Source organism: Bacillus rossius, chromosome 1 (genome assembly GCF_032445375.1).
Source record: "Bacillus rossius redtenbacheri isolate Brsri chromosome 1, Brsri_v3, whole genome shotgun sequence".
In the NCBI taxonomy this organism is placed as follows: domain Eukaryota; kingdom Metazoa; phylum Arthropoda; class Insecta; order Phasmatodea; family Bacillidae; genus Bacillus; species Bacillus rossius.
The window spans coordinates 332682427-332709820 of NC_086330.1; the positions used below are offsets into that span (position 1 = coordinate 332682427).

General features: G+C 33.4%; 1 protein-coding gene across 9 annotated transcripts in view; it reads right to left on the bottom strand.

Annotated features, from left to right (window-relative positions):
* The window catches only part of LOC134528053 (cystinosin homolog), a 77863-nt gene that overhangs the window by 17065 nt on the left and 33404 nt on the right, over positions 1-27394 (bottom strand). For 5 of the 9 annotated variants that reach the window (XM_063361261.1, XM_063361263.1, XM_063361264.1 and 2 more), the window contains exons 7-12: positions 26855-26974; positions 22892-23062; positions 21430-21547; positions 19699-19801; positions 19507-19571; positions 2611-4447 (exon numbers count right to left, since the gene is read on the bottom strand). In XM_063361261.1, coding sequence (XP_063217331.1) covers positions 4344-4447; positions 19507-19571; positions 19699-19801; positions 21430-21547; positions 22892-23062; positions 26855-26974 — 681 coding nt within the window. In that variant the 3' untranslated portion in view covers positions 2611-4343. Of the gene's footprint in view, positions 1-2610; positions 4448-19506; positions 19572-19698; positions 19802-21429; positions 21548-22891; positions 23063-26854; positions 26975-27394 lie in introns of those variants that run through there. The other 4 variants (XM_063361268.1, XM_063361269.1, XM_063361266.1 and 1 more) reach the window with 2 other exon arrangements.

The following is a 27394-nucleotide window of genomic DNA, read 5'->3' on the forward strand; positions in this document are numbered from 1 at the left end:
GGGCAAGCCAACCAGCCGACTGACGATAAGTACATAACCACCAATCTCCCATTACGCGGTGTCGTATTTGTCTTACAGAGTAATGGATGTTAGGCTTATAAAGATAAATGGTGTGACATATTTATCATTGAGTGTTATTCTACGCATTTATATTACGTAAAGAATATTTCCCTACACATTGTGGAACTCAAGTAAATTAGCCTTGCTATTTATGGAGACTAATGCTTCAGAATATGCGATTTTGAAAAACAATAACATATTTAGAATCGTATTAGTCGTGCTAAGTGAGGGATTGGTGTACAGATAAACGTAGAAGCAGAAAATAACTGGCTTGCTATGCACAATGTAAAGTTAAGTCCCATGTGTTAATGTATGCAAAAACAAAAGATGTACTTAATTGAAATGGTAATATTTTCGACAATAAAATTAAAAAAAAATTTGATTTTTTTTTTACATTTTGTATAAAACATAAGTCAATGTAATAGGGAAAGAAATCAGCCACTGACTAATGCAAGGAACCATAAGAACATTTTGGATCACCTCGCACATGTTTCTGTTAAGTTTACTCATGTACAAAAAATGCAGATAGACGAATGTCTTGACTAATGATTTCAAAATTAGTTTAAAAAAAAAAAAGATCATGAATTGCACTAGCCTACCACATCTAACAAAGCAGCATTTTACTGTTTATACAAAAAAACATTGTACACCAATAAGCATGAGGCGAGCAGACCAGATAACAAATGGACACATGGCTGCAGAAATAAACAATCAAGACAATGTAAAATCACTGGGCCTATGATGAAAAAAAAAGTTTGGAAATTTGTATACATATTGATTTGAATGGTAATTTTTTACATGAACTGTGTTGCTGAATAGATGATGTGATGCAAATTTTATAGTTCTTATTCGAAAATAGCAACCCAAGTGAGAAGCGTTCTGTGGGTTATTGTATGCAAAAAAAATAATATTTGACAATATTTAATATTATAACTGCTTATTAATACATTAAATAAAACATGATACTACTATCCACCATTGAAATCATGAAAATCTGGTACCTAAAAAAAGGCATAAGCCGAAAAAAATAAACATTACCATTGAAATGGAATATGGAAAAAGAATTTTATTTTATTACTGTTCTATTTTTTTTAACTAATCAGTAATATTAATTTATTAACAAATGCATAATCAAAATAAATTTTACTTTAAATAAAAATTATTTTTGTGTTTTGTGTTATTTTTATGTTTTGCAATTGTAATAAAATTTAATAGTATAAATCATAAGATAGCAAAAAACTGGTTCTTAAAGTTTAAGTGATTTCTTTCTAAAAAAAAATGTGTTAAATTGTCAATCATGACATTTTAAGAATTATATATTTGAAACATTCACACAATCAGCCATTTTGCAACAGTACACCAATCATTTATTCGTTGTTCGTAAATCTACAACACAAACAAAGTCATCCGCATAAAGTCTTCGTAAAAGAGGTCACAATAAACGTTCAAGCATACCTAAAGTACATTTTGTATGGCGAGAAGGACGATTCGTATGAAAATGAAAACAATTGAGCATAGACCATCAAGTAACCCAAATCATTGGCATATCCATTAATATTTTGATTTTTGAAAGATGAAATAATTTTGAATACTGCACACTTGCAAACTAATTTCATAAAACACAATATGCAAAGTCACAAATAGTTAACAGTATTCACAACATTGAATTGTAGATTGCATGGGTACATTAAATATTACACTGGTACACTGGCATTCAGCTGACAGCTTAAAAGAAAGGGTTTTGGGCAATGCTTTTGAAGAAAAAATTCGGCAACGGCACACAACCAGTACCTACTTTGTTATTTTGGTTTAATGTCTTATCGAGGCGCAGATATATTAGAAAAGAATCCATCATCGCCTTTATTAAAGATCCATTTGATTGGAAAGATTTCAGGAAACTGTGGGAAACTGAAATCAGGATGGAACTGGAATTCGAACCCACATCCCCTGGAATGTGGAATGTGAATCCTGTGTCTTGACACAGCATAATCATGCTCCGATAGAAAAAAGGCTACTTCATATTTTTGTCATCTTTACTATTGTCCTACATAGAATGTTAGAGAAATTAGTAACTTTATAAGGAACATGAAAAATTAGTTCTTATAATAAAAAAGAAATCCTATCGAATTAATTATGAGTTGACATCTCATCGACCCTGAGATCACCAAAGTGAAATTATGAGAAGCAACAGCAGTGGTGAGGAATATGAATGTACCCCTAGAAAAATCCACGAGTACCTGACAACCACAAATCCAACCCCGCTCCACTAATTGGGAGGCGAGTGAAATTCCCTATCACCAACGTGGCTACATGGCATTAAAACTGTAATTTCCGAAATGTACCACTCATAAGGTTGTAGATATTTTTGCACTTCAAGTACAAGCACACTGAAAGTGTTCCCAATCATCCACAAAAATTAACTAAAAGAACTCATGAGCACTTCCAATCAATATCGGAAAATATTATGTGTCTCAAAACAGGGAGACACCTTTAAGAGGGGGAAAGAGGGTAGTGACCATATATTTAATTCCGCAATATTAAAAACATAAGTTTATACTGTATATTTATTTTAAAACATATTAACAAAACAGAAAAACAATAATATTGCAACAGATCTCTACAAGGGAACCACACAACTAACTTCTTTGCATAAACATCCTAGGTATTTTTTAAAAAAAATCTTGCTATGATACCAGATACAAACACAGGCTACTACATACTATCTATTATCATACCTTATGAAATACTTCAGAGTAAAAGACAAATATATCCTTTTCCAGAACTAGATTAAATAAAAACAAAAAATTGTTGTATAAAAAGTCACACATTCTGTATTCCAAGTCACTCACTAACAAGAAAGTAGATCATACAACATATAAAAATGTACACAATTATATACTTCTAAGAAGTAAAACATATAACATACTTTTAAATACAACAAAAATATATTTTTATAAAAATCAGAAGAAAAAAATAGTATAACTGTCTTTGGAAACTAAAAAAAACTTATTTATTTAAAATTTACAAAATTATAAACACATATATTATAACAAGTGATTAAACAGTAGCAATATATAAAAGTATTGCATAATACTGAGAAAAAGAAAGAACACTATTTTGAAATCATATTAGAAATACACATTCAGATTTTTTTTTAATCCATTAAAATGCAAGCAGTGTGAATTCCTGATTTTAAGTGTCAATAAAATACTAAAAATGTTGACACTACACAACCACAAAAAAATGCTAATAGTGATGACAAATACTTGTAAAACTAGCACATACAACAGAGAAAATTACTATTGATAATCTGGAGTGTCATTTGCATTCTCAGATGTTTATAACATGCTACATAAATACATACATACTGTCAAAAGTTCAAAAAAGGATATTTCAGTTTGTCCAACCAGACAAACACTAAAACTTGATACATACATGCAGCCATACCACTAATGTAGTGGATCAACTTGAAAATTCACAGCCTTCTACTGCATGACTGTTGCACAGTCTACCACAACTACTGAGAAACATTCATGAGATTGTGTCTACTGCTACTTTATAAATAAAACAATTTTGAGAAAATGAAATGCTTACTAACTACAATTTGTAATAGGAAATACTGTCTAGCTGAATACTTTTTAACTAATAATTTTACAATAACAGCCATTTAGGGAAGTTGATTAAAATAAAAAATTAAAATTAAAAAGAATGTAACAGTGGACATGTTAAAATACCTTGTTCAACTTGCAAGATGAAGACAACAATGGCTGCATTTGATTAGCTACAAATGGAACACAATAAATGTCCCTATTAAGAACCAATAGAAGTTCTGAGTAATCCCCTATGGCAATTGTTTCCTTTAATGTCTCCCGGATTCAGAATTCCTGTGGCGTACAAGACACTGGAAACGGAGGTGGCAAGTTCTCACAACACTGCAAATACTTTCTCTTTTTCAAAATATCAAACCATTACACATATCAACTGCCTACAAATAACTTGGCTCCGAAACTCATTCGAAAGGTATGAAAACATTAAACAAGCATTCAAATGCAATTTGAGTTTGAGTAGATGATCCCAACAAGTATTCAACCTTGTTGTTACGTATCACTGCTCCTAGATACTTCACGTAGCACTACGCTGAATCATAATAAAAAAATTTTGAATTGATCCTTCAAGCCTAAATGCACCAGAGTTTTTCAATGAGCAAGTACAAAATAACCGAGCTATTCTTAAGGAAATGTAAAAGTTATTATAAACCTTTCATTACAAATTTTAAAAACAAATTACACTACAAAAGAACACTCATTCGTACCATCACACTGCACATAATTATGACTAGCATGTAAATTAAACTTTGACGGTGAGATCGATTTCTTTGTTGGCGTGCCTGCAAACAGAAGAAAAGAAAACGTTCTAGTGATCCGTGAACCGTGCAGTTCTTGCCGACTGGCCAAAGCAACAACACTCTCCCTGGAAAATGAGGTCCAAGAGAGCTTGCGGCACTCGCAAACAGTGGTACTTGAGCAGAAAGCAGAACTTCATTACCCATCCAGAAGTCCATGCAGCAACTAACTCACTCCAAACTTATCTTCAACAACTTATGCCTGTATTCTAAAATAGATAAAGTTTTGGACTATAATTGTGTGACAAATGTTTTGCCCAATGTAATTCGTTATCAAACATATATACACCTAAAATTGTCCTTGTTAGCTACTTATCCTCAAAAGACCAAAATAAGTACACAGTTTTATGACCTCATTCTTCATTATGCTTGAGAAAGTATTCAATTCTTGACTCATATGAATATAGTATTTGAAATTTAATGCCGATTTTTCAAGAAATCTGAAGTCAAACAGCTATATTGAAAGGGTTGTATTCCCAGACACATTTCTTAAATTTATTTTTTCTTAAGTCCAAACAGAATCAAATTTTAAACTGTGTATATGATCCTTAAATGTGAGTTTGTGTAGAGATTGCTCAATTTAACAACTAGGTTGAGCAGAAGTCACATTTACAAGTCTCCTGGAAAAAAAAAATTACTTTCTATCTATGAAATAGAATTCTATTTAACAATTTGACATGTTCTGAATAAAATGGCATCCAACTATGTAGAAACAGCCACTGAACAGCAAACATTGGGGTTGTGACTCATCCTTATATGAAAATCTGATGTGGTCGTTTGTTCTTTTTTTTTTTTTAATAAAAATTAGATATTTTTTTTGTAAGAAAATAGCAATATTTAACATTTAATATTTTTATATGACATTCTACCGTCCCCCATTCAATCCAAGTACCACTGTCAGAAAGAGAATATAAAACTAATTCAATATAAGATTAGACAGTGAAAAGAAGCAATGAACCTGAGCACAAATAGAACCAATAACAACGTCTACAACAATACAACTCTACTAGTAATTATCTTTAACTAACATGCTACATTACATTAATCTACTGTTATCGCTTACCTTCCACCTTGGACTACAGAGTATATGTACATGCTGTCTATGTACGGTGGTCTCGGAAACACAAGTAGGTAGTAGAAGCTAAGCTATCGTATTACAGCGCATGCGCGAAAGCATAAACCATACACAGGCAGCCAATAATAAACACAAAACAGTAGCGACTGAAGCTGTTAGCATACGAACACAGCTAACTGAACTTGTGTGCCATTACAGGATGTGTAATTTGTGTCGATTCTGAAGAGTTGATTTGGTGTGATTTACAGGTAGTGAATGTGTCATGGTAAGATACCCTCACTACGCTTTCTGATTGCAACTTAGCAGAAAATAACATTAAGTTTTTTTTAAAGGAAAAACTGGGAAAAACATTAGGTTCTGAACACAAGTCCTCTCACGAACTTCTAGATTCAGCACCGATGCTAATGAGCAAGTACTGAATGTGAGAATGTTAAGGCCAGAGGGAAAAGTGGGTTGTTCAAAATCACTGTCCTGGCTTAAGTATTGTTTCTGCTCTTGTGGCCGTAAAGTAGTGTAACTTCCCTTGATTGTTTTGCAGTGATTAATGTATAGTAATATGATCTTTTGCAAAGATTTTCTCCCTGAGGGGATGCTAATCCCTCTTCCCCTTGCTAAATTTGTATGATTTGTTTAAGGGCACAAATTACTTTTTCATGAACTTGTTACAGCAGAGCTCACTGGTATTACTGCCTTGTTTAAGTTATCCTTGGATCGCATACATGCCACCATATGTACGTTTTGTTATTTGTTTAAGTAAACTGTTAACCATCTCTTGTTCATGTTCACTGTAATTTTACTTTGAATTGTTACCCTCGTTTAAGTCATCAACTTTAAAATTTACCTAATTGTATTTCATGAGGATATTTGAACCACTGGATATGAATTTGTAAATTTTTGTTTTCTGACTATTTTGAAGTTACGTCCAGTAATAAACATATGGTTACTTGTTGTTTTGAAATCCTTAGTTTGATGTGTTTTCATTACACAGGAGGTTTTACTTCTCATGCATCCCTGTACCAGAACTCTTGTGTTTTAGTGTTTCTGCTAAGTTCAAGGCCGGACAGTAAATTATTGGGTTCATTTCGGTCCAAGTACATTAAACGTTCAAGGAATACATAATGTATAATTTTTGATCAAGATATCTTTGTCATACCCAATGGTTAGACATAATTAAGGACACTACAGGATTCGTAGGGACTTCCAAGCAGTCGAGATATAGAGGCCAAAAGCACGCAACATTCATCACAAACAAATTCTTTGAATTGTTCTATTAATGAGTGCCATGAGAAGGCTCAGTCACTGATGCCACATTGATTTTTTTTTTTAAATTTTCATCATTACTTATATTTTAGGGTTATTTATAAAATTTCAGTTCAATCTCCTTTGCATTTGTTGTTCTGTCAAAAATAATTTTAACAGATGCTCAAATTGTAGGGACAAGATTAGAGGTGACAATAAATTCGAAATAACACTGAAAAGTAAGTAAATACACCATAAAACACCAAAATGCAGGTTAATACAAAATGAAGCACTGAGATGTAACTACTACCAAGAAATTAATTTGCATTTTTAATCAAAAATTAACTCAAATCACAAAAACCTAATATTTAATATATATTAAATTCAATGAATGTAATGTATTCCACATGAAGTTTTTACAAAAATGTATGTACCAAGTAAGTAGCTTGGAAAAATTTATTTTACTCCTTTTTTGATCTTACAACAGTTAGTAAGAACTCATTTTTACATTACGATGTTACGCTGTTGTTCTGAGTGCATCATCTATCAGTGGAAATTACACCTGTTTAGGTGAAATAAGTATTATAAAACATTTATGTGTCATATATGTTCAATAATGTGCTATCTTTATGAATAAACACAATTTTTAAAAATTAAAAACACTAAAACAGAAATCTCCTGTTTTAAAAAATGAAAGTGACCTAAAATAAAACATACAATCTTGTCTATCAATCTAGCCTAATATAATAAGTGTAAAAAGTTGTGCAAGCGATGAGAATAACCACGACTTAAGCAAAATTTTACAACTACTAAATTACAATAAGTGAATATCTGTTCAAAACTTTGTGTAAGAACATCAAATGCAAGGGAGGGATTGGTTTAAATATTTTAGAAATAGCCCTTAAGTAAAAATAATGATGAAAATAAAGGGGAAAAAAATCAACACGGAGATAGACCAAGCCTTAAGAGGTGCCACAGCATGACAGAGTCTGTCCTGCTGGAGGGTCCCAGCACCTGTCTGGGGAAACTACTGTAAGTCTCCCAATCAGAACGCTTGCCTCGAAACAGTTCGCTGGAACTGAGTAGCACCACAGGACTGGCAATGTCCTGGAAAATACAACTGGAGTGAGAGTAGCACCCAGACCAGACTACTAGACTGAGGACCTGAAGTGTTAAGTGGGAAGGCACCAAAGGCACGGGAATGTAGAATCGCTGTCTGCGTTTGCCAATGGAGCCAGGCGGTTTGTGAAAGCAAAGCCTGGTTTCAATACCACACGAGCAGTCAACAAGAATGAGGATCCACAAAGACAAGCATCAGTAAACTTTTCTTAAAGTGGCTGGACCACTAAATGGCATGCAGAGCTCCGGGTGTTAATTCGACACTTGAAAAACCACTAATAATGAATTAAAGCTGCCTGATTACGAATAGCATTTAAGAGCCATTGCATTCACCTGTTTTAAAGTTTTATTTCTTAAGTTTTGTTTTTAATGTGTACTTTTTTTTGGACAGCCAAAAAAAATAATTTCACAGGTGATTTTAGGTAAGAAAAATTTCTTACGTAGCATTGTAAGTTCTATAGGAACACGCAGGGAGCCTTAATCTTTAATATTCTACCTTAAAATTATAGGGTTACCGATAAAAGTTTCATTGTTTACAGCTTGTGCGTTTGGCCTGGCAGGAACCTAAAGATTAGGAGAATCGCTAGAAATTAGTTCCATATGGAGTATATACTAATTACCTGAAATTACATTTGTAAAAGTTTTTATACAGTATACATTGACGTCTGTTAAGGTGCAATATTCTCCTGCTAAGACCGTAGGGTTCAGCCAGCTCTGCCCTGCTGGAGCCTCCAGAGAGCTGCAACTCATTCAAAGCTCGGCCTCAGAGAAGTGCTACTAGGATCGCCTTCTGCGGCTTTTAACATGGATGATGGTGAATGTTGTGGGGGATCATACTCAAAAATTTTTGGAATTTTTTTAAGATTTGTTAAATTTTTTTAGCTCGGAAAAACACAGGGGCTAGTTTTGGACTTTTTTTTTGACACTAACATCCACACCCTAATGTAATAATTACGTGCCCATGTAAAATAATTATTTTCTTTCTCCCAGAGATTACACACTAGAGTCCATTAATTAATACCCAACTGTAGTAACACAAAAAGATAAGAAATATTTTACGTATACCTAACCATTCAAATAACTTGGATAAAAAAATTTTAAACAGAAATTACAAACGGCAAAAATGTAACAGATCTAAGATGGCGAGGTATGATCCATTTTCAGGCTAGCCCTGCTGCCTTTACCGTGGAAGTCTCATAACTCTCTGGGGGTGTAGAAGACCCTAGGACATTTAGCCAGTGGACTGAAGACCTGTTCGTGGAAAGGCAGACCCATGGGAGCAACACCCACCCCACTACCTTCACCATAGTCCATATCGGAACAGGTGTCGGGCCGTCACTCGAGGCATAACGCAGGGAAACGGGGGAAATCAGCTGTGGCCCTCGCAAGAGAGCCAAGAAGAGCGCATTTTGTTACATAACCAGAATACTCGATGACCACCACGCCAAGAATGAACCATGCCATTAAATACTCAGCAGCTACCAGGGGAACCACAGGAGATGCTTCAGGATGCAAACTTCATCAGAGTAATTTTAAAAGGAAGTGAATAAAAAATGATTTTTAGTAGTTTAATAACTTTGTATTCACTCTCACCTGAATATCCTTTTGGAAAAGATGACAAAAATACTCATAACTTCACAGTTTAGAAGCCTTTCACATAGGTATATATAAGTGTTTGTGATCTGTAATGTGTTACAATCTATCACAAACTTAGAACATTTTTGTAATAGAGGTTTTGCTATCTTGAGAAATTTTTTTATAAAGGGGATATGTGTCTGATTTTTTATAATTTTGGCCTTTCCTTTGTTTGCAATCATGTGTTACAAGAGGTACGCAATACTTTCAAATCATTTCATTTACTATTTCAAAATATTATTTATTAAATATCTATTCACCAGATTAACACCAATTAAACCAGTCAAGTTGCAAGTAGTTTTTTGTTCAAACATTTTGCACAGAAGCTCTGCCCACTATGGTAACCAACACAGGTGGTCATCTGCTTCTTAAATGAGGTTCAAACTAACAACCTTCCTGTTGATCTGCAGGAACCAAAACAGCAGATAACTTGTGATACAGAGCTCTCCGCAAAACTGTTTGTTTGTATAATTAGTCTACGATGAGAGACACAGAAGTCTTAGGTCGTAAAAGGAGTCAAAGAGGCAGTTTATTGAGTCGCATAAAGATAGTCCCATGACTTGGATGAAATACGAATCTTAAGACAACAATTGTCAATAGCCAATCAGCACTGACTAGAGACCAAAAGAATCAAAATTATGTACAAATAGGTTGTAATTGTTTTGATTTAAGTAGTAACCACATGTATTCACAAACATCTATGAAAAGTAATTTTTTCTATCCAAAATAACTTTTTTTACACATAACTGTCTTTGCTAGTTTGTGATTTTTATGTCCAAAGATTGAAAATAAATAAATAATTAAGACAATGTGATCAAAACTGCAACTTTCATGATGAAGATAATATTCAGTCTAATTGTAAAATGAGCATTTCCCACAACAATAGGGCTTTAAAATTCTGTTGCAACACACCAAACCTCACTTAACCTGTCAAAAAGTGCTCCATCTAGTGTATTTGCTCTTGGTTTATGATTCACTTCCCAAAAACACAATGTGTAATTTACCATCTTTAAGTTACTAGCACGAGATTAAGGTGGCCTCCAAACTGTGTACAGAGCTCTGGGTGTTAACGTGCTATTTACAAACAGCTTAATATTTATGAAATGTATCTGATAACAAACAGCATTTAATAACTATTACACTTGCTTATCCAAGGTTTGCTATTTATAGTAGGTTTTAATGTGTAGTTCTAAATAGAGAAAAGAGCTACAATGGATGTTTTCATAGATGTTTATAAGCATGAAAAATTTGGCAGGTAGTATTGTAAGCATTACAGGGACATCCAAGTCAGTTTCAGTCTTAGCCCCCTTAACAGTGTAGACCTCTTCATTAATCTTCATCATTGTGGCACTGGCTTTTTCTCTTACTCTTGATCCCTTTTTTGCTGAACAGGGGTTGCAATTCTCAACATAGTTATAGAAGTGAAGAAAGTTTATGGGGTTAGAATTCAGTAATTGGTTGACAGCATTATTTTTCAAAAGTCCTGCTGCAAACAAGTTTACCCTCAGCACTCTTTCAAGTGCACTTGAGGACCAATTTTTCATGATAAGCTAGTCTTTATGCACCCTTAATTCTATAACAGCATAACCAAGTCTGGATATCAATTTTTGCTGACCACTAATTTTTTTCCCGCTCAATTATACTTATGCACAGGGTTGATTTGATTTTCTGTACGTATTTCTTAAAGGTCTTTATGTAGAGGAACTGTCCATTTTAGGATTACGGAGCCCTAAAGGTTCCATTAATCTTTTCCTTATGTTTTAGATAGTGCCCAAAACAAATCATTAACTTACCAGGTCCACAATAAACATATTTTCAAGTAATGTCACTGTAGTTCTATGGGCTAACTGTCCTTGATTCTTCAAATACAAAAGTTAGTAAAATGCAGCATAATTTTTAACCAGAATAAAACGGTGAAATAGGTATAAATAATACCAACCTCCCGAGGTTCTTGTCAGTGGTACGGACTATGAAAAGTGCAAGAGCACAAAAAGGAAAAGGCTAGCAACAGCCTTTCAAATGGCTCACTAATGTTGATATATTATTCATACACATATATATGTGCCTACAATACATCAAAAATAAAAATAAAATTTTTCAGAATGGAATTTGGAAATAATAAATTTATTCATCATTAATTGTATATAATGCTATGCAAACACTAAATAGCAGAAAAGAGATATTAATTTCAACAGCTTGCAAAACTTGAATAATTCAAACAATGATTGAAGTTTTGAAGAAAGTGTCTTTTTTTTTTAATCAAGAATCTGGTACTTATTTATTTTAATTGTTTTAAAGAAACAACATATGTTGACCAATACTGCATGCATGACTTTGGAAAGTATTAAAACATACATACCTGTTTAGTAAAAATGCTAAAAGCATTCTTTAGCTTTGCAATATGTGTCCAGATTAAATTCTGCTTCTAATAAATATTTATAGTTATTATCAAATAGATTTGAAAATAACAAAACACATGGACAATTGCTTTTAATTATACAGAATGTTCCAAATGATTCATCTGATTTCACAAGTCTATAACACTGACAAGATCAAGATAAAAACTTAAGGTGGATTTTTCTTAATTTACATACAACAAAACCTGGTTTTTTATTTACTTTACACAAGATAACAATTCTCTTGAAACTACTGGCACCACCCTTGAATGCTCTGAGCGGTGGGAGGTTTACTGCTGTAATTATGTCGATGGTAATCTTGTTAAACAGTCATAACTGACTCACACTTATTGGAACAGAGAATACAAAATGCTTTTTTTTTATGTTAGGAAGCCGAGATTCTTTCATAAAAAATTTCCAAACAAATTAAGTAGATAGTTTGTAATTATTTATATATAATGTGTAGCTCTGAACTGAAGAGAGGCTTAAAAAAAACCAAATGCAAGTTACTATAAGGATGCTGGAAATTCAAGTTTCATAACTTTCAGCAGTGGTACTGTTTATTTCTGGACTTTTTCATGACTTTCATGCTCAGATCTTAGGTTTTGTTACTTTCATGACTTTCGATACATGTGTACATCATGGTTAGGCTCTGAAAAAAGTCATCCATTTCAATTGACAGTTTTGTAGGCCTTCTTCCACAAACAATACTAAACTTATATTTTCATACATAAATCTTTCTGTTCAATTTAAAAAATTTGGGATGATGTGTCTTCAACTACTCACGTGAACTTCGAAGTAACATACAAGAAGAAGATAAATAAGTTGCCTCCCTCACCCTTCATGAGAAAATATAACAAGCACTTAGAAACACGGATGTAACAAGGGAGGAGGGGATCATTAGTCCTGGGCACTTTTCACTATAGATATTTAATTGAATATTTTAGTGTAAGAACACAAAAAAATGTTGGAGGACAAATGAACTGAAATATTTGTACTGAAAGATACATACATGTGTATTGTTTTTTAAAAGATGGTATTTTTCACGGACCATACAACTTGCGATGGTACAGTGGTACATACCACTGGATTATGCCACAAATACCATCTATATTGCAAGTCTGGCAATACTACCATGGGAACCATGGAGGGAACTCCCCACCTGACCTTGGAAAGTCATGACAGTACTCACCCCCACCCTGCCCTGGCCAGGTCCCTGAATCTGAACCATCTTCAGCTGATCACAACCACAACACAATAGGGTCATTCGCCCGGGAATATATTTTCAAGTTTGTAGCATTTCTACTCTAATTAAATCAGTTTTGCTGTTTGTGATCATGCAATCTCAAGAACTGTTTAAATGGTTTGATATTTGTTTTCAATCACAAATATGTCAAAAAAAATAGTCTGGTGCAGAATTCAAAAAAGCTAAAAATTGAGAAAAAGAAGCTCACTAGTATTGGTCCTTGGTATCAAGTTGGCTTAATGTCAAAGATGTGAAGAAAGAAGGTAAGTTATTGATTAAATTTGAATAGCTAAAGAAGCTATGATTTTTTAAATGTTACTTTCTTATTTTAATAATTTTTATAGAAAAATATTGTACTATAATTTAACTAGGGTTTTTTTTGGGTCTGGTACTTAATTTACCCAATAATTCTAGGCACCATAGGCAAAAAATAAAGGGCACTTATAGTTTGCTGCATGTATCTGTAGGTAATATAGTATTAATTCAACACTCTGTTATTCAATTAGGATGAACCTTGACATATTTGAGTACACAATTATTCTACTATTTATCATAATATCAGTTTGTGGCAATTTCCTAATAAGATCCTTTGAGAAATGAAACATTAATTGTTGCTGCTTGTATTTTTATTTATATAGCAGACTTTATTCTGAGCAAGCAAGGTTTACTATTAACACCTCAAACTAATAGATAGTTTGTGTGAATGATGCTGGCTTGTCATCGGGTGCAAAGTCCTACTTTTGCCAACTTAATTACCTGTTCTATTTCTTTGCTTCCTTCACCAATAGATTGGAGGTCCTAGTAAAACATGTTCCCCTATCTCTTAAACTTCGAAGCCTACTCAGATGGTCGACTAAGAAGGAAGCTGTAGCTGTAATATATAAGCATCTAGGAAAAATTATAGATGGTTTAAATGATCTCAGACCAGCATAAAAAATAAAAGCTGAAACAAAAACAGAAGCAATTTCTCATGTAAGAAATGTTAAAATGTTTGAATTAATTGTCCTCTCCTGTTTTTTGGTATAGGGAATCAAGCTGCACTGACATCACAAATATATTTGCAAGAAAATAAATCACTATCGATCAATCAGCAAAACATATTAACCATCTGATCTCAGAATTAGAATCGGGAAGGTCAAACAGTTTCACTAATGCAATCACAGACAGCATTGAGAATTTTCCTTACAATATCAGTTCCAATTGCCTGAAATGAAAAGATTTTTAGACAACTAAAGATCATAAAAAATAACCTCAGAAACTTAACAGGACAACTAACAACCTGATCATTATATTGATGAAACATAAGTTATTTTAAAGCTGCCTTTTGTAAAAATGTTTGAAGCCAAAAAAGCTAGTAAAGTTAAGTTTTCGTACAAGCTTTCTGTGTTAAAATTAATTTTTCTCACACTTTGTCAATAAATAAATTAAGAGATTGAGTAAAATTTCTAAGTATAATACTCAAGATATCAACTTGTGCAAAATCTCTTATTCCTAATATTATCTCTATTTATCATATTTTAATATCCTGTTCAGTCTGTTGATTCAGTACACACTTATTTCAATATCATTTGATAAAACATTTCATTTCATTTGCAGTATTTATAAGTGTGAAAGAGTATACCAAACATGCTACTCTAATATTATTCGTCAATTAAATATCTCAGAATTAATGTGTTTTTTTTTAATATTGTACTAGAAATAAAACGACTGCAAATAAATATATTTCTTTACCCTTCATGTTGAATAAAAAATATTTGGAATAGTGGAAATAATATGTCGTGGCAAAGGGTTTTGATTTGGTTGGTTGGTTTGGAAAAGTGTGTGGGGGATTGGGAAAAAAAAGGGTGGGGGGGGTGGTGGTGGTGGTGGTGGTGGTGGTGGTGGTGGTGGTGGTGGTGGTGGTAAGGCACCAAGATTATTTTTTGTTGGAACATCCCTGGTTAGTGATTAGTGATGGGAAATGAGAATTTTCCCACTGGATGCTGCCTTCCCACCCAAAACTTGTGTTTTCATTTAAATTGCTGGCGCAGTGATTTAAGTTAACATACCTATTTTGCTGTCACAACCATTTTTAAATGCAATTAAACATATAAATAAACAAAGAGATTTTCTATTTTTTTTTTTTTTCAGTATCAAGTTGGTAGCAATTTTAAATGTTATGGTTCGCATTGATAGACTACAATTTTTAAAGTAAATACAGCTATGCATATAAATTATGGTGTGCGGTCAACAAGGAATTTTTCTGGGAGAATATTGCAATTTGCAGACCTTGAAAACCAATGTAAATATATGTAACATTTAAGAATAAAGAAAAAACTATGTGTTCCTGAAATTTTTCTGAGAAATTCTCCAAGAAGGAAAAAATTGTGGATACGAATCCCATCACTACACCCAGTACTGATTATGTCTAGATAGATTTATCGGTAACTGCCCATCAAGTTTTCCTTAGCTCTTCTAAAAGATATTTCCGTAGTCAAGGAAAGTTTTTTTGATATTAGGCCAGAAATGCTTGAAAATTTAGACACTACAGCCATAAATTCCCATATGGAAGGAGTTTCTGCGTAGACTATTTTAATTAAAAAGAAGTTTCTGACAACTTTATGTAACATAATGAAGATCAATTTTCTGTAAACTGGTAGAGGTGTGCCTGTATTCCCAAATGCAAAATTACATTATTTAAAAAAACGATGGCCTATAATTTAACGTGTACGTGTATGGCTATTTAAACAGTGTGCCTGCAAACTGAAGGTTGACAGCAGTAAGTTTTATAACAACAAAAGCTTAATTGTTCTTGTGTTTCTTATGTATATGTACTTTTGAAAGGTTTCTCATTGGTTTAATTTAAGTACAATATGCATTAACAACTAAATAACTTTTGGATTGTGCCAATATAAATTATTGATTTTTTTATCAAGTAACTTCTTGTGCATTTTTGTTAATTAAAGAGCTTTTTTTGCTGTTTTGTATAACATTTTCACAGCATGTGTTTTATTTGTAATCAGTATCTTTGAATTTGCTTTGTTAACTGTCTTGCAACCCGCACGACCATAGTGCAAGCACACACACATTATCGTGAGTACCTTAAGCCATTTGTATGACAACCTGAGTGCCCTTCCTAACACCTAAAACTTTGTGTCTACTCGTTCACTAAGTAGCGTAAGCTTAATTGCAGCTTAGCATTGTAGGTGGGCCTCCTAGGTACCACGTTAAAAGCATCTTGCAGAGTGTTTTACAGCATTCCTATCTCTGAGAATGGGGTGGACAGGGAACTGATCGGCCACGTAGGCAACGTCACGCCCTGAGACCGAATAGTGAAGCCAGGACTCTACTCCCGTAAAACCAACACAGAGTGGCACTGCATCACCTCAAACGTGTATGTGTATGGCTACGTGTATCACCTCAAAACTTTGAATGCAAACTCTTGGATGAAACCTTGCGTCAACGTGCATTAATAACACAAAACTTAAAACCTAATATATTTACAAATTATTTTATATCTTCAAATATTAACTTCATATTTGATTTTAGCTTTCGTGTCGCAGAACCTCACCCTCCCCCAACAAAAAAAAAATGACAGGATGCCTCATCCAAATTGATTGTATTGTACTTAAAATTGGTAATTTATGCCTAATAATGTAAAAACATTATGTTCTAGATGAAGGTCACATACTTATATTTCCTTCAAAAACTGACCTCATGAGGTTAGTGAATCATTCGGATGAAGGGGAAGGCTAGAAGATGTCACAGTTGCCCAATATTGGCGTCATTGCAACATATTTCAACATTCTCCTTATTAAGAGCATCCTCAGCAGTTTCACATTTTGATGCCCATACCTCAAAGTTTGGGTAGGGCCTAGCAAGGCTAATACATATAAGTTCCCTTGATGGCAATGAAGTTGTTCGTCGTAGCCTCCAACTTTTAAAACGCCTTCTTGGAACTGCTTCCACCACTCAGTGCAGCACAGTTGCTTGCAACATACTATAGGGCCAGCATGCCCTATACAGTGTCCACGATGCACAGAGTGCAATGACATCCCACGCCTCCTCCGCCACAACAAAGATGGCTACTGTTCTTCCAACAAGCCTTTTTGAGTGGCACCACTCTCAAAATAATCCACTACTCTCAGCAAGGTAACCCGCTAACTTAGGAGACAGGTTTGTGTTCTATTTACATACTCAGTGCAAATTTGTGGTGACACACAACCCCTGGTTATTATTGGCTGTAAACTGTAACCGTTAACTCATTATACTGCTTGTTTTCTTTAGACTGGCCAAACATTTTTTTCTTATTTATTATCATAAAAATCCATTATTCTCTGTCGTTTCTATTTTTTCATTCTTTTCTTATTTCCTGTTTCATAACAGTTCATATCGTATCAATTTTCTGTTTCATTTACACACCACTTAATATGTCATTCAACCTGTCAATATTTGCATTGTAGCTGTTTCTTTTTAAGGCTCATTATTGCAGTTATCATCCACAATTTTCAATAGCCAAATGGAGGCTTTTGTATCACTAAAATTAAATTCTAACATCAAATCTCTAAATTTATTTCCACCTCAGACAAGCTTCCATCATTTCAAAAAATCAGTCTCACTGCACAGTAAGCCAATGTCTCTGAGCACAAACAGTAACGTGCTTTGTAAATTAAACCCTTCAAATCAGCCAGCAATATAGTTTTTTTTTGCTAATATCTGCATGCTTTTACCCAACAATTTAGCTGAAAAGCAGTCTGTGCGGTTCATCCAAGAGAACCACACTCACAACTCTCAGAACACTCAAACGTTATATAAAAAAAAACAACAATACACACACACATTATTTATCCGAACTCATTTTACTCAGTCTTGAAAAGCTTCCGCTTTTCATCTTACAAAGGTATGTTCTATGAAGGCAAATGAACTGTTTACAAGTAAAAACACACATATATATTTTTTTTCTGTCATATGTTCTCTTCATGAAGACTTTCAACAGTAATGCAACGTGCAAACCCATTCTTGCTGTAATGATGTAAACGTGAGCAGTGAAATTCATTATTCATCTTTGCGAGAACTTTGCTGCAACTTGTATTTGCTTTTGCGGTCACCAGAACTCCTTGTTTTATGTTAATAAATGGCATGATAGTAGTAACTAAGTTTTCTTGAAAATACCATTGTATGATTTATCATCCTTCTTTCAGTAACAGAAGATCAACTACACAATTCCATTTAAAGCTATTTAAAAAGTTATTTTTCTAGTTACGTTGGCCCCAGAGGTTCAAGTAGATAGCTTCAGTTTATAAATTATTTCAAACTCAGTCTTCTTTCTTTGCTCCTTTGTAAATTTGCAGTGGTTTATGAAATGAACTGCAATTTGCTTTATTGTTTGGGAGCTGACTTTACTGGCTCCAACTAAATTGAGTTCTCAACTACTTTTTCCATTCTTTTTTTCTCTTTTCTGGCATGACAGTTTTAATAGCAAAAATACAAAATAATCCTAACGCAAGCAAAACTTTTGATGACAGCACATAAGCTAAGCGTACGAAGACACAACCAACCCACAAAGCAATAAGAGCAGCACTGCAAAACTATAAAAATAACTGCAGCTAATAAAATTCTTATACTTACTATAGGACTATTTAATTAACTTAGTAGCAAAGTGCTCAATTTACAAATTCAATTTAACTAGGGCTAAATATTTTATTATATTCCTATTGAAACCTAAATGCAAATGTCAAAGCTTTCAAATTACTCATCAATTAATCAGAGATAAATTTTTAATTTATCTTTTAAAAAAAATTGGTGCCTCGTTAATTTTAAACATATTTAACAATGTGTTTTAAATGTTCTTTTCATAACCGTTCCTGCATCTACTGCAGTTGTTAAATCCAGAAATCGTAAAGTAGGGACCTGATTATATGCAGAACATTCTCAAAGAATCAGAGCAAACATAATGCTTCAAAAAGCATGAAAATCAATACAAAAACCAATGAATATTTTTTGGCCAACACCAGAATAGACTGTCTTTTTAAAGACATCATGCATTATTATTCATGCTTACGGTTTAAAAAAATGTTGTCTAACTATTCTGAACAGATAATGCACCACCAAGGTACTGTACTTGCTACCTCCTCTCACCAAGTGTATGATACCACTCATGTGCAATACAATGTTGCATGTAAAATTAACCCCAACACGTGTATCACCTCAAAACTTGAGTAAACTGAAAATGCAGATATATTTGTGATGAAATTGAACCTCCTCCTTTTAAAAACAAGCTACATTACGCATGCAACTACCCGTAATGTCTTTCCAAAACCAAACCAAGCTCTACGAAGGTTCAAATAATTCTTACCTATCATCGAATACATCTTCTCGTCTGCTGCCATTTTACCCACACCGATGTTCTCAAATTTATATCTATACCAGGACATCAATCAACTCAAAACATTACCCGTTTCACAACTCATCATGGGCTAGGTAGCCCAAATACAGAGCAGCTTTTAAAAAAATTTCCATGAAAAACTATTAATTTTAAAAAACTTACCTATACAAAATGTAGTGTTGTACCATAAAAAAGATGTCGAACATCACAGAGAATAAGCCGAGTCCAAACTTGGTGGGGTCACCAAATATAGAATCCCAATCATCTAAAACAAAAGAAAAGGGCTGTAATGAGCACCACAAAATATTTGGGACCTCACATTACCTAGACAATGAGCATACTCGGCACATAGTACTTCACGTCATTCAGGACCTCACATTACCTAGGTAATGAGCACCCTCGGCCCATAGAACTTCACATCATTTAGGACCTCACATTACCAAGGCAATGAGCACACTCGGCCCATAGTATTTCACGTCATTCAGAACCTCACATTACCTAGGCAATGAGCACACTCGGCCCATAGTACTTCACGTCATTCAGGACCTCACATTACTTAGGCAATGAGCTCACTCGGCACATAGTACGTCATTCAAGACCTCACCTTACCTAGGCAATGAGCTCACTCGGCACACAGTACTTCACATCATTCATCACTACGTACTTGTCAACTGTCAGTTAAATTAAAATAAAATGAAAAGGTTTTGTTGGTATAGGAAATAATCTTTAAAAAATGCATAATACTAATGGCTAGGGGCTAGATTATGTGAACTGCGATAAAACAGTAATAACACTACAAAGCATGTCAATACAGCATAATTGAAACACCTAAGTTACACCACGCAATGAAATATCTCTTACGAGCTTCACTTTTTACAATAATTATGTTGGCACATTTTTCAAATGCAAAAATTTGCTGAAATATGTATATATTTCTGAGAGGTTCTGTTCTAAACATGCTTATTACGTTTTTACTAATGCTTTTATTGTATAAGTAAGTGCATCGTGTGTTAGTCAAAATAAGACTATTTTGATGAAATAAGTAATAGTTTCATATTTTTTTGAATACACTATTTTTATGAATAAATACAATGTATAAAAGTAAAATAAAAACAACACCGAAATCTCCTTTTTTAAACAAAATTGACCTAAAAATAAAACTATAAAATCTTGTCACTACTAATGGCATGAGATTTCCTTCAACACTTAAGTAGTTAATATGCATGTGTGTACCAACTACAGAGACTATCAAGCAAAATATCTCTGTTTTTGCTTAATACTCAGACTAGCCCTAACTTCCAACAAAACATCACAAAACCTCTCAAATTATTTCAAAGAAATAGAAAGACAAAATCAATGAGAAAACTAAGAATTATTCTTATTTGGCTTCCATGTGTCCTGAGATGTTACAGCTCGTAACATGTAACAATAAATTTTTTCTTTAAAACTCTTCAAATTTAAGATGACATAAAATTTAAGCACACCCCTAAAAACTCTAGCAGATTCAGAAATTAAGTTTTTCATTAATTTTTTAAGAAAATGTTTGAGGTCAGAATAAATATTCTACTTTGGATCTTCTCCTTTAACTAATACTATGTACTTTTGCCATTTATTTACAGGACAGTGAGTTTCCTTTAAGTTTTTTTTTTATTAATGGAGCTTTTTGAACCTGTCTCTAACACCAAATTCCCCGTCATTCTCAGAATTTTAAAGTTTAGTTAAATTACCCGAACTTTTCAGAAATAGAAACTTTTTATTTAGTAATCAGTCCCTTGTGCAAAACTTCTTACCAGATTTTCGCTGAACAGTATTTGATACAGGATACCAATTCACACATAAAAGCTTCTCCGAAAAAAAAACCACACACACACCCCTTTGAAGTGCAATACTCACTGTAGTTGTATGCATTCAGAATCATCTGCAACATGCTCAGCATGCCTCCCGTGAAGTCTAGGAATATGTTGCCAATGCTCCAGCCTACAGTGCTCTTTCTTCGGAAGTTCATCCAGGCCTGCGTGACATCAAACTTGGGTGAGTCTCAGATCTCCCAATGGAAATTATCTCTACAGTTAAGACATTACGAATACTGACAAAAGTATAGCTGCATTAGGTAGTTAGTGTAATGAAATAAATTTTTACTAGGGCTTGCATAAAAAAAAAACTTTCGCTTGCACCGATAATTCAAGTACATATTACAAGTCATAAAGATTAACTTTTAAAGTTAAACAACAAAAAATTAATTCAGTAAGAATAAGATCAAATTTGCAATAAACAAAAAAAGAAAGAAAGTGTGGTTGAAATTACAGAAACCATATATTATTTATAGTTTTTACAAAATGTAACTTAAGTAAAAGAAAATAAAAGTGACTGAAAACATATTCAGGTCTAGAACAAAGGATGTTCTTTTGAGGAAAGAAAATTACAAAGTCACTGATGGCAATGAATACTAGTAATACAAAGAAGTAGGGTTGTGAGACTAACAGTACTGCAATTGATACCAAAACATACGAAATATTCATTTTTGATTTTTATAAGAAAATCTCTTAATGAATGTCAAGGAAACAAAATTTATTAGAATTAAATGAATATTTGTTTCACTATACTCATTTGTAATCTCTTATTTTCTTATCTTATGAAAAAAAAAAATTAATATTTTATGTTAGTCATTACTGCTATTTAGTTGTACAGGATCACTTCATATGTCAGATGCAATCAAATAACTGAATATAGGACTAAACTGAATATAAGGCTATCTCAGACATAAGATGACTATGAAACTAATACAATGTCGTGTATAAGATAACCTCCCATGTTTGTCAAGTGTTCACCCAAAATTCAAAAACAACATTAAACATGAGACCTGGAATAAAAAATTGAGCTCAAACACAAGTAAATTTTAATTACAAGATGACTGAATGTAAAAACAGAGGATATGAAGCTATTACGATTGTAAGATAAAAAATAAAAGGATATATTAAATATTCTATAACTCTCAAAACTCATAATCCTTTTAAAATTTTCTAAAATATAGTCAACTAAAACATATGAAATAAATTTTTTTGATATTTTAGTCTTGTAAAATTTCATAGTTTTTTTAAAATTTGACTTGAAAAAATTGCATTATAAATAACAATGCTACATATTTAATAGAAAAAAAAAAAGGCTTTTTCACAAATCTGCAAGCAATATTCATTTAGAGGTGACTTTAACGAAAATTATAAATTTTTTTTCACGAATGTTTACTATTTATTGTTACATTGACATTTTGTTAGATAATAGCAGTATTCAGCTTTAACTAAATAGCAGAGGTGAATTATGACAAATTCCAGATGACTTTTCCCTTCATAATAATTACCTGTGGAACATATTTGATTAGTGTGATTGCCAGTTTCACGTATGAGCAGTAGTAGAGGAAGTCCAGCCATGTTATCAGACTCGCAGCAGCAACAGACAGACTGATGATGAGGAAGACGGCAAAGACGGCAAGAATCGTCCTGGCAGTTTTGGACACTGTCTGCACAGCTCTCTAAAACAATTCATCACATCCACATCACATCAAATAATATCCCTCACTTAGCACGACTAATTCGTTCTTAAAAATGCTTGTGTTATTCTAAATCGCATATTCTGAAGCATTAGTTTCCATAAAAGCAAGGCTTATTTATTTAATGTGTTCCAAAATTGTGTAGGAAAATATACTTTACACAATATAAAAGCGTTGAATAACACTCAGCTATAAATATGTCACACCATTTATCTTTATATGCCTCCCATCGCACTTTGTATGACAATTACGACACCGCTTAACGGGATATAGGTACGTGGTTATGTACTTTATCGTCAGTCGGATGGCTGACTTGCCCGCCCGGGCGTGACCTTCAACTCACATCACGTACCTTTCCACGAACTTTCCAAACCATCCTTTACTGTCAATGAAACTGATTTTACTGTCCGGATATTTACAATTTAATTTTTGAAAAATTAAAGTCATTATTCGTGTATTACCACCTGGTTCACACCAATCCTGTCGGCCAATGATTTTTTTTTTTCATTGCAACATTCATTTAACAACCTTTTCCACGTGAATCATCTATTCATTTCTGTTCCGGTATCTAATGTCAAATATATTACTGCTAGTACAACCAACAGCATCAGACTTGTATAAACTTTTGGTAAGAGTCCTTATTTCGTACAATTGTGCGCACAGTTGACTTGCTTAAAACTAAAGTGCGACCAACATAAGCGTGGCCTTCATGAAAATATGCACGCCGTAATACTTCTAGTTTTGTCTCAAATACTTGAACATGATGCACTAGGACACTATGAGTGATCAAGCACATACAGTTACCGGCAGCTGAATGGGCAGACGTTGCTTTTGTTTGAGTGAATTCCGTGCCACTGGTTAGACTGAGTTCACGGCCCGATTTGTGGCCAGGCGGCACGTAAGCATACGCGCGGACGTAAAAACATTTGGTCCTTTACACTCCATAGCCGCAATTTAACTTGCCATAGCTGATGTTTGTCCAACGGCCGATAACGTAGACAGACGTGTGCGCGCATCTCTTCCCCCCCCTTGTTTGGCTAACTGTATCCCATGGCACATCTGTTGTTTACAGAAGTTGAAACAGACTTTGTGGCGTCATGCTCGACTTTTTTTTTTGCCTGCTGAGATTTTGTGCTAATTGAAATTTACAGGCGTGATATTTAAGACTGGGGCAGTAAAATTCACATCGCGCTAAATGAATCCACGCAATCTGAAGACGTGCTAAGTGAGGGATAGGTGTATTACAAACAGTTCAAATATTTTGTAAAACTAAGTAAACAAATTATGTGCAGATGCAATAGAAAACATTTTATTCCCTTTTCCTATGAGTGTTTTCTATTTTACACATAATTAATTCATTATCTTACTTCAAAGCGACTTAAGATTTAATATAACAAAAATTTAAAATAAAAAAAATAACAAAAATATTACTAGCAAAAAAAATTTAATTTACAATGTAAACTATATTCATCATGTTTCCTAGCAGAAATAGATTCCAGTCCTCACAATCCCTTCATAGTTTTATTTAATTTATATCAGAGTCTTACTAAGAAATTTTACAAACATAAGTACAGTATAATTTGATCATACTTTTATGGAAACTAAACAGTGAAGCTAGAAGTATAGTAGAAGCCCAATACAACACAGTTCAGTAAACCACGAATATAAATAAACAGCAAATAAGAATGTGTTTCCTGATAGAACTTATCTCAAATAACTGGAAATTTTAAGCACTGTAAAACGAGGAGAATAAGATCCGAGGGGTGAATAGGATCAAAAGTGTGTAACATTATGTTTTGAAACATAATATAGCAAAAAAGAATTAAACATAGAACCATGTATTAGAACTATTAGAAAAATGAATATTTTTTTTTCTGCTATTTTTGATCACATTTTCCAAATGTGATACACTAGCAGTCAAATGTTTTCATTTCAACAAGATTTACATAAGTTTACTCTAATTCGCCACTCACCATGTTTTGATAGAAACTATTTACCAGGTTGGTGTTGCTTGGAAATGAGTTGCCATGATGTTACTCTATGAATAAACATAGACATACAGCAAAACCCCTTATTTGCACTTTTCATGGGGACAAAGTAAAAAAGTGTAAAAAGCGGGAAAGTGTAAATAAAGGGAAAAGTATAAAAAGGAGTACAGTTTACCTTATTTAGAATTTTTTTCCTTTTGTTTAATAGCACATACTACAATGCAGGTACAAACACACTAACAACAAATTTTACTTTAGTATTTAATCCATTATTAATTTACCACATTTGACAAAAATAAAAAAAAAGAATGAAAGCCAAAATGTTTTTCTGATTACTTCCTAAAAATAAATTTGAAATTTTCTTCTGCTTGCTTTTTTGGCTGTTCAAGATTATTTGCCTCTCCAAATTATAAATACAGTTGCAACCGGCAGGGTTTATAACAAATACGGGCTACATACACATTGCTCACAGTAAAAATTTTTTTAAGAAAAGGCCGCAAATTGTTGAATATTTACCGTCAATAGCGCGCCAAACGCGGAGAAAGGTCATTGTACTCGGTCAGCTGCTGTAACGACGCGGCGGCGCATGCGCACTCTATGCTCCGCCCAGACTCATGACGCCATCAGCCGCCAACCAATAGATGCGAGCTTAGCGGAAAAAAATATAAGCTCCACCTCCCGTGTACCAATTTTATCCAGTTCTAATACCAGTTTATTGGTATACGCACCAGTTTTCTCGCTGCCGTGACATGTTCAAGTTTACGTTTATCATGATGTCTTGATACCAATAATTAATTATTTACGATCCCCAGAAATAAATGGTTAGTTTAAAAAATATGGCGTCAACTGTACAACACTTCCCAAATTATAAAAGACGTATAAAACAGTTACCAAGACACCGCTCATTTTATCTTGTGAAGTTTATGTCTCGTACCAGTATTTCGGCTAAGTTGTGACATAAATACAGTATCAGAACTTACAAGCAGCCATGTTTGTACATTCATGAGTTTACGTTTTTCCCTCGTGCATTTTAGATTGTCTCCTGCTATAATTACTCGTACTTTTACACGCCTAGGCTTAAATTATTACATGTTTAGAAATAAAAGCAACTTTTCATGTTATAAAATATGTATATTTTGCTATTTAAAATGTTCATTGCCTACTAGCTCCACGGTATTTTCTGGTTGTTTATGGTTGTTACGTGACGTAAATAGCGGGATTGATTCGATTTTTGAGACGTAATTCGCGGGAAAGTATTGTATTGGACTATATGGGAACCAAACGGGACCTGAAGAATATAGTGCAAATAACGGGAAAACGTAAATAACGGTAACGTAAATAAGGGGTTTCGCTGTAATAAGAGAAACTAAAATTCATGTATACAATAAACTACAGATTGTAAAAAAAAAAACATCTTATTACCAACAGACTGCCAACTTTCACACATGCATTGTGCACTATTTTATAGCCTTATCTGATCTGAGTGCTGACAGTATTGATTTTTTATTGACGCATTAGCCGATAATGCGGGTGTCAGTCTTGTCCTGGGACAACTGCCATAAATCAGACTTTCCTGTACATGACTTACCTGTATTTTCACAATCAATTCAAAAAACGTATAATTAAAATAATTATTTACTCTACTATATGAAAATAAGATTCTATAATCAATAACCCTTTACACCCTTGCAATCTCTTCAAGGATTGTTGGTGTGCATGCGACAATTGTAAATAATTAAATTAAATAAATAAATAACAAATTATCAGAAAACATGCAAAAACTCACCTCAAATATGAAACACTGGATGATGGTAATCAAAGTGGCAAATGCAGCATGGACCGAGAAGAAAATGTCATTCACTTGAACCGGATTTAGACCACGAGGGTAGCGCCTAAAATATTCATCCTGAAAACAAAATTAAAAATATTAAAATTACAGTGTACAGAACATATGTAGCAAAATTACAAAACAATTCTTACAATTTTCCTTAAAAAAACACACTGAAATACACCGTATTTACCCATGTATGGGTCACATATTTTATGCCGATTTTTTAGTGTGAAAAAATGTATTGTGAACGTATGTGAATTTTGGGTTAAAAAAATAATCTTTGTACTGTGTGGTTGAATATGTGCATAAATAACTAACCTATGTTGGTTTTTAATAAATATAACTCCAAAAGTAAGTAAAAAATTGTTTAATCAAAATATCTCAGCAGTTCCCCGACCTGTAGCGGTGCCAGTAAGTGATATGTCTGCTGCACTGTGAGGACGAGAGAGGAAAATTTAAAAATAAACCAGTCAGAGAGAGAGAGTGTGTGTGTGT